This window comes from Salmo salar, chromosome ssa01, assembly GCF_905237065.1.
Source record: "Salmo salar chromosome ssa01, Ssal_v3.1, whole genome shotgun sequence".
In the NCBI taxonomy this organism is placed as follows: domain Eukaryota; kingdom Metazoa; phylum Chordata; class Actinopteri; order Salmoniformes; family Salmonidae; genus Salmo; species Salmo salar.
The window spans coordinates 134,884,408-134,893,158 of NC_059442.1; the positions used below are offsets into that span (position 1 = coordinate 134,884,408).

General features: G+C 41.6%; 1 protein-coding gene across 1 annotated transcript in view; it reads left to right on the forward strand.

Moving 5' to 3' along the window:
- Nucleotides 1–3,425, forward strand: part of LOC106564772 (protein phosphatase PTC7 homolog) — a 33,118-nt gene extending 29,693 nt beyond the window's left edge. Inside the window, exon 6 of the mRNA XM_014131133.2 lies at nucleotides 122–3,425. Coding sequence (XP_013986608.1) covers nucleotides 122–180 — 59 coding nt within the window. The 3' untranslated portion in view covers nucleotides 181–3,425. The remainder of the gene's footprint in view (nucleotides 1–121) is intronic.
- The last annotated feature ends 5,326 nt before the right edge of the window (nucleotides 3,426–8,751 follow it).

Sequence of the window (8,751 nt, forward strand, 5' to 3'; positions counted from 1 at the left end):
GCACCTCCAGCTCCACTGTATTTTTATGCCCACCGTCAGCTTGCAGATTGGGTTATTCAAGGTTGACTTTGAATCTCTGGAAAGCCAATTGACACGTTCTCTTTTGTCTTGTGTCCTGCAGGGGGGAAGCCTGATGACATCACGGTGCTGCTGTCCATTGTGGCAGAATACACAGACTAAGTGTGTGATGCTTATTGGATCCGTTTACTTCCCGCCATTCAAGTCTTCCACCTGCCTCCTCAAGTGCACTGGTTCCTGTCGGATGGACTGCAGACCCCCCCCATATCCCCTCACTGACCTTCCTATCTCACCGCCACAACATGGAATACAAACTCCTCACCACAGAATTTAGCTCTCTGTATTTTTCCATTTTGTTTTGGTACTGTATTAGTGAGAGGAGGCAGGCAGTTAAGACTTTCTCGTGTTAATCATGATGCACACGGTGTAGAACAGCACACTGCTTTCTTCCCATTCTCCCATATCTTATTTCAAAACATCACTTCATTGGGACTGTGACCGAAGTGCAGTCCTGAATGCAGGGGGGTTTGCTTTTGCGGGGAGGGACCCGATACGGGGATAGAGTTGGGCTCAGTCGCCCTGAAACAAGCAGTGGTATTATAAGTAAAGTAAGACATGGTTTGTGGTTGTTAGGGAGATTTGAGTGTCTGTGTTGTAAATGTCGTAGCTGTGTGATGATCTGTTCCAAGTCTTCTATGTGTGTGACTGAATACTAAGACTGGGGAATTGAGAGGGACTGTGTTGTTGTGGGTTTTAGAGAGGGTTGTGGGTTGTAATAAGAAAGGATGTAGATACAGTATGAGTTTGGTGTTGTCTTGGACTTGTATGAAGGGGTAGCTGGCCAGTACCATTTACTAGCGCCTCCTAGCAGGGATTTCTCCAGAGTGCCACCTTTAGGCTAGTCTGAAATGTCACCACATTGAGGTTACTGAAAAGTTCTGTCAGTGCACACAGCCTCATGGATTTGTAAATATTGTGTGTTGTGAAACAAGGCAGAGTGTGTCTTCACTTTGACGCTGATAAGGATGATCATTTTGCTTTGTGACAGATGTGTACGAACGAGCATTCACAATCTATAAAGGTAAATATTCTCAATCCCTCCCTTCCGTGGGCCGAAAGAACCACGACATTGACATGGACACGTTTGACTCGATAGTAGTGTCAGAACTGACGGCATGTCTGCGTGGCATGTCTTTGTCGATTTGTGCGTGCGTACGTGCGCACTAAGTGGGTGTAGGTTCTTGTTTGAATGTCTTTGCTGTTGATACGTGTTAACTTGCAAAGCTAATGCTAGCATCTGGGAATGCTTTCAACCGAACCAATAGGGCAGGTATGAATTATATATAAAGAAAAAATGATTTATTTTTATAACTTTAATGTTATTAGTTTGAGAGCCATGATGTGACGGTTGAAATGTGTCATCCAACATATGGATTCACCATGTGATTATTTTGTGACGCCTTATATAGCGCCATGGATGGCAAATAAGAATCACACCATCTTACTACACAGCAGGAATCACACCATATAGCGGGAATCACACCATCTTACTACACAGCAGGAATCACACCATCTTACTACACAGCAGGAATCACACCATCTTACTACACAGCAGGAATCACACCATCTTACTACACAGCAGGAATCACACCATCTTACTACTCCGTAGGAATCATATGTAGTCTGTGTGGTGGGTGTGTCATCTCTAAAAAATATTTTTTTCTAGATTTGTTCTGTCTCCCAATAATGATTTACTTGCTGCTTTTATTTTGTCATTTCAATGTGTTTGACTGTACATTATTTATGTGAATGGTGTGTGCGCCATTTTGTTATTTTTGATCATCCTGTACTGGTCTTGGCATGCTGTTGATTCTTCTGCATAATAGCAGAATACAAACACCTCTCTTCATTGTTAGCCAGTGTTTGCTCTGTTATGATTATGAAGCCAGTGCACCAAAGAGAAGTATTCACTATCTTTGCCCCATTGATTTTATCTGGGTTTGGAGTAAAACATGCACCAATACTGTAACATGAAATGTCTCTGTATTTTCACATTGAGAGCATATCTGTCAATCTGTTTGACAGGTAATCTGTCATTTTGCTTGTGGGGAATGATGCCCGGTTGTATTTTCGGTGCACAACAGTCAAAGACCACTAAGGTGTCTTTATATTTGTGCCTAAAATGCAATGTGACCAGAACAGGGTTGTATTGGCATCTCTAGTTGTAAACGGGTGTCCTGACTCTCTGAGGTCATTAAAGATCCCATTGCACTTATCGTAAGAGTAGGAGTGTTAACCCCGGTGTCCTGGGTAAATTCCCAGTCTGGCCCTCATACAATCATGGCCACCTAATCATCCCCAGCTTACAATTGGCTCATTCATCCCCCTCCTCTCCCCTGAAACTATTCCCCAGGTCGTTGCTGTAAATGAGAATGTGTTCTCAGTCAACTTACCTGGTAAAATAACGGTAAAATAAATAAAATTGTATGTGACAGGTAGTCTGTGAGCAACAAACTACAATGCAGGCTTTTGAATCCTTAAAGAAACCAAAGAAGGAGAGCTGAACTTCACAAGCATGACCATCTAAAACCTACAGTCAGGCTAACATAGTGTAATGGAGACCAATTAAGTTGTCACTATGTATCATCTTGCTTAGTTTTGCATAAAAAATCATTTAAAAGGACATCAAGCAATCATACAGGCAAGATCAATGGGTACAATTAAATGTATGTTTGTGTACTAAATACTATTTCAATTTGGTTTAAGTTAATTTTCTGTAGCCTTTGACTTCATTTCATGAATATCGTCTCCTATATGTTCTGTATTTGCATGACAAGCTGTCTTTGTCCCAGCTATTTGAACTACTGGAATTTGCTTACCTGCAAAGGTGCCCCTGTCACTCACAGCTTGCCTCGCCTCAATGTCTGATCAGCTCCCCTTAATTTAAAGGTTGTCCTTCAAACACTTAAACATGCACCGATGTTCATTTGGTAATTCTCATATTTCCAGTTTGCTCTTTCTGACAGCACTGTGTTAATGAATTATTACCTGATCTGATTTTGAGACAGTTAACCTCTATGGTTTAAGGACACTCTGTGTTGAAGCAGGAAGGGCGAGGCAGGTTGAAGTGTTTTTTTTATTGATAATGGTGAGCACCGATTCCGCCTTAACAAATAGATGTATGTTGCTCAATGTCAATTAAGTCCCTGTAATTCTGTCCACACTCATGACAGTTTTTCAATGGTGCTTCTGCTGTCAAGACAAGGTCTGTGTGTTTTTCTCTAAGCAATGTTTGTGAGTATGAAAGCTACATGTGTGTGCGCAGTGTAATAATGCAGGACTAGTTTCTGTAAATATGTTTTCAAAGTTGCAAAATATTTAAATAAAGAATATAGTATTTATACTAAGATGCATGCCTCTGGGTTTTTGTGGTTATGCAGAGTAAAGGCTAAAACTGGAATTTCATTAAACCATCTCAAGACTTAATTTATCTTTATCACATAATACCTAGTTTTTATACTGCATTGCTTTCCCCCTGTGTTACTATATGAAGCCGTCATTCAAAAGGACACTATGCATGGCTGTTGATTGCAGCCTTCACTGTGATGGCATTGCCTCTGACAAATTTCACTAGCAGTGTGAAACATTGCCTAGCTTGCAGATTAACTTCCCCTGTTGAGGTCAGCTCTATAAAGCTGGGATCTTTTTCACATGTCATGATGGGAAGGTACTTGATTAGTTTGCCTTACGGTCACGGTCAAATGCTGGTCACCTCAACCCATCAGGGATCGCATGGCTGTCAATCAACCCCTTGCAATGTTCTTGATTGCCTCCCAAGCATTCGTCAAAGGACTTTGGTATAATGTAAGAGCTAACCTGACCATCATCTGTGTGATGATCTCCCCTCACGTGGAAGACGGCTTATCAAAACCCAAAACCACTGGTCTGGATTAGTTACCATTTTATTTTTGTTTCATGTTTGTTTTTTGCAATTATGTGCCCAACCAATGATCCCGCAGTTTGAGTGAGAGGATTAAGGCAGGGAAAAACCCTCAGAATTACTGCAAATAAGGCTGACCTCATTTCCCCTCAGGTCTTAGGAAGCTTTCCCCATCTTTGCAAATCCACCAGATTTCTAGAGTTCTGAACGTAACAGATTGGACCCTGTTGTGACAAAAGACAATACAATTCCTGTGTATTTCCCACATACAGCGAACTTTGTGCAAATACATTAATGAGCATTGGCATTGTGTCTGAGTGTGTGTGAGGCCAAGCTTGTGATTTTTTTATTTGTGCGCTCCTGCAGCAGCATGTGACTGAACATGAGGGTGAGAATGAGAGGGAAAAGGAGATGGAAGGATGCCGAAGGGAGGGGACTGAAATCTGCCCCGTGGATGAATGTATAACACTAAATCATTCTCTAGAGCAGCGGTTCCCAAACTTTTTATAGTTCCGTACGCCTTCAAACATCCAACCTCCAGCTGCGTACCCCCTCTAGCACCAGGGTCAGCGTACTCTAAAATGTTGTTTTTTGCCATCATTGTAGCCTGCCACACACACACTATGCAATACATTTATTAAACATAATGAGTGTGAGTTTTTGTCACAACCCGGCTCGTGGGAAGTGACAAAGAGCTCTTATAGGACCAGGGCACAAATAATAATAATCAATAATTTGGTTTTATTTTTCCATCTTACATATAAAACCTTATTTGTTCATCAAAAATTGTAGCTAACTCACCACAGGTTAATGAGAAGGGTGTGCTTGAAAGGATGCACATAACTCTGCAATGTTGGGTTGTATTGGAGAGAGTCTCAGTCTTAAGTCATTTTCCACACACATGTAACCGATGTGAAATGGCTAGCTAGTTAGCGGGGTGCGCGCTAATAGCGTTTCAATTGGTGACGTCACTCGCTCTGAGACCTTTAAGTAGTTGGGGGGCTGCGGCCTTTGTGGAGCGATGGTTAACGATGCTTTGAGGGTGGCTGTTGTCGATGTGTGCAGAGGGTCCCGGGTTCGAGCCCAGGTAGGGGCGAGGAGAGGGCCGGAAGCTAAACTGCTACACACAGTCTGTGCTTGAATTTAGTTTTCATGCTAGTGAGGGCCGAGATTCCACTCTCACATAGGTACGTGGTTGCAAAGGGCATCAGTGTCTTAACCAACGCGATTTGCCAAGGTAAGCAACTCTGAGTGCAGCCCTATCCAGAAATCAGGTAGTGGCTTCTGATTAAATTACATTTTCACAGAACCGCTTGTTGCAATTTCGATGAGGCTCTCTTGTTCAGATATCGGTAAGTGGACTGGAGGCAGGGCATGAAAGGGATAACGAATCCAGTTGTTTGTGTCATCCGTTTCAGGAAAGTACCTGCGTAATTGTGCACCCAGCTCACTCAGGTGCTTCGCTGTATCATATTTGACATTGTCTGTAAGCTTGAGTTCATTTGCACACAAAAAATCATACAATGATGGAAAGACCTGTGTGTTGTCCTTGTTAATGCAGACAGAAAAGAGCTCCAACTTCTTAATCATAGCCTCAATTTTGTCCTGCACGTTGAATAGAGTTGCGGAGAGTCCCTGTAATCCTAGATTCAGATGATTCAGGCGAGATAAAACATCACCCATATATAGGTCAGTCGTGTGAGAAACTCGTCATCATGCAAGCGGTCCGACAAGTGTAAATGATGGTCAGTAAAGAAAACTAAGCTTGTCTCTCAATTGAAAAAAACGTGTCAATACTTTGCCCCTTGATAACCAGCGCACTTCTGTATGTTGTAAAAGCGTTACATGGTTGCTGCCCATATCATTGCATAATGCAGAAAATACACAAGAGTTCAAGGGCCTTGTTTTAACAAAGTTAACCAGTTTCACTGTAGTGTCCAAAACGTCTTTCAAGCTGTCAGGTATTCCCTTGGCAGCAAGAGCCTCTCGGTGGATGCTGCAGTGTACCCAAGTGGCATCGGGTGCAACTGCTTGCATACGCATTACCACTCCACTATATCCTCCCTGTCATGGCTTTTGTGCCATTAGTACAGATACCAACACATTTTGACCACCAAAGTCCATTTGATGTCACAAAGCTGTCCAGTACTTTAAAAATATCCTCTCCTGTTGTCCTGGTTTCCAGTGGTTTGCAGAAGAGGTTGTCTTCCTTAATTTACCTCCTATAAACATAAAGGACATTTACCAGGAGCTGTGCCAGGCCCGCCACGTCTGTTGACTCATCCAGCTGTAACGCATATAATTCACTGGCTTGTATGGGAAGCAGTAATTGTTTCAAAACATCTCCTGCCATGTCACTGATGCGTCGTGAAACAATGTTGTTTGATGAAGAAATTGTCTGTATAGTTTTTGGCCTTTTCCCCCCAGCGATATCCATGGCAGCAGGAAGCATTAAGTCCTCCACACTAGTAAGGTGCTTGCCTGTCCTAGCCACTTGTTAGCTCACCATATAAGACACTTCTAGCCCTTCTTATTAATGGTATCTGTTGCTTTTATACATGTCTTACTACTCGAAAGACGTCTTTATTCTCGCTCAAAAACTCCTGTGGCTTATTTTTCAAATTGTCATGTTTCGTTTCTAAATGTCTGCGCAGGAGTGAAGGTTTCCCGCGAGAGAGCAATGGTTAATGTGATTGGATGTTAATTATTTGACTAAGCTACCTGTATTTGACATTGTATTGTTATTTCGCTGAACACTAGATGGTTTAATTTGATTTTTGGCAGTGAAACGAGGCTACTCAGGCGATAAAAAAAACTCACCCAAATGTATAGCCCCGTTGGAAAATATAAATGTACTGTTTGAAAATGTGAAGGAAAAAAATAGAAAAAGTTCATAATATTTTTATTTGGCGTACCCACGACGGCATTGCGCGTATCCCCGTTTGGGAATACCTGCTCTAGAGTCCTCTCTTTCTGTCTACCCCTCTCTCAATCATTGTCTTGCACATCCCTTTTTATAATCCTATTTCCACCTTGTCATTGTATCTCATTCAGTCTTTAATATCTTTCTCAGTTCATCGCTCTATCTTCTCTCTTTTCCCACACGTTTCAGACAATATGGCATATGAGCCTTTGTGACCTTGAACAAACTCACATGCCTCTGTGTCACCACCCAAACAGCCCCCTATCTGCAGGCTATGTATTGAATACAAATGCCAAACCAATTTCCATATCCACCCACATGATGAACAATGCTAAATGTGATGTGTGTTGTGATCTGAGCTCTTCACAGACCCAGTGGAAGCAGAGTGTGAAAGGACTGCACGGAAACCACGAGACAGACATGTGCTAGCCGACCTATTGTATTTGTGCCAGTGCCAGGGTGCCACACACTGGTAACCGATCAGGGGTTTTCTGTCCTCCACATATAGGCCCACTTATACTACCAAATATAGACTGACATCTCAAATTAGAGGCAACTCATAAGTGAGTTGTGTGTAATCATAACTGGGACAGTGTCCAGGTTGATTAGTGGTGTTTCCAGTCAAACAGCCCTGAGCACTATAAGTAATTTATTATTAGCTATTATTATTTGGCTATTTATAAGTAGTTTTATTTATGAATAAAATGCATTTTCATTATATTCCTCTATTCCTATCAGGCATTATCCAAGACAATTGTTCAAACATTAACCTTAAAGGTGTCTCCCATATTTGTGCCGGAGGGGCTTGATATGAATAAGGTCAGCTATTTGCACTTGCACAGAAGAGGTTAAATACGGTCCTCCCCAAACCCACACGTTCTCTGAGCCATTTGTGGCCCTCATGGTAGGACAACATCAAGAGGGTTAACAGCAAACAAAGTCTGTTGACAGTTTGACAGTATCCCCTACCACCTGCACCAGTCATTTTGGAAGGTTTGAGGCCAAACCACCATTTTGAGAATCATCCATTGCGTTAAAGTGTTATCATTCCATTTCTGTGGAATCAATACCTCAGTGCACTCAAAATTCATTGTAGCCACTGAAAAAGAGACATTCACTTTCATCTCATGGAGCAGTAATTTAGGACATGTTAGCTAAATGCATCGATAGGTGGCGACAAATATCAACTAACACTATTTGCTGACAACAGCCATAGACATTAAAACCAAACATCCGAGATTTATGGGCGCGTTCCAGGTCATCTTTGTTGTAGTTGCGCTGCGCAGATGATCTCACGAGCCCTGGACAAGTGTTTGGCTTGTCTGGAACCACATTCATATTATATGGCTGTCATTGTAAATAAGAATTTGTTCTTAACTGACTTGCCTAGTTAAATAAAGGTTAAATAAAATAAAATAAAAATATGAACACTTGCAAAATATGTCTATACCATATTGATATGGTTTCCAAGAACTAAACTTATCCAATCTTTGTCATATACATATATATGTATATATTGAAAAAAATATAAACGCAACAGGCAACAATTTGAGTTAGATTTATAATCAGTAAATTAAAATAAATTCCTCTGGCCCTAATCTATGGATTTCACATGCCTTGGAATACTGATATGCATCTGTTCGTCACATATACCTTTAAAAAAAAGTTAGGGGTGTGGATCAGAAAACCAGTCAGTATCTGGTGTGATCACCATTTTCCTCATGCAGCGCAACACTCATTTGCATAGAGTTGATCAGGCTGTTGATTGTGGCCTGTGGAATGTTGTCTCTCCTCTTCAGTGGCTGTGTGAAGTTTCTGGATATTGGCAGCAACTGGAACATGCTGTCGTACACGTCAATTTAGAGCATTC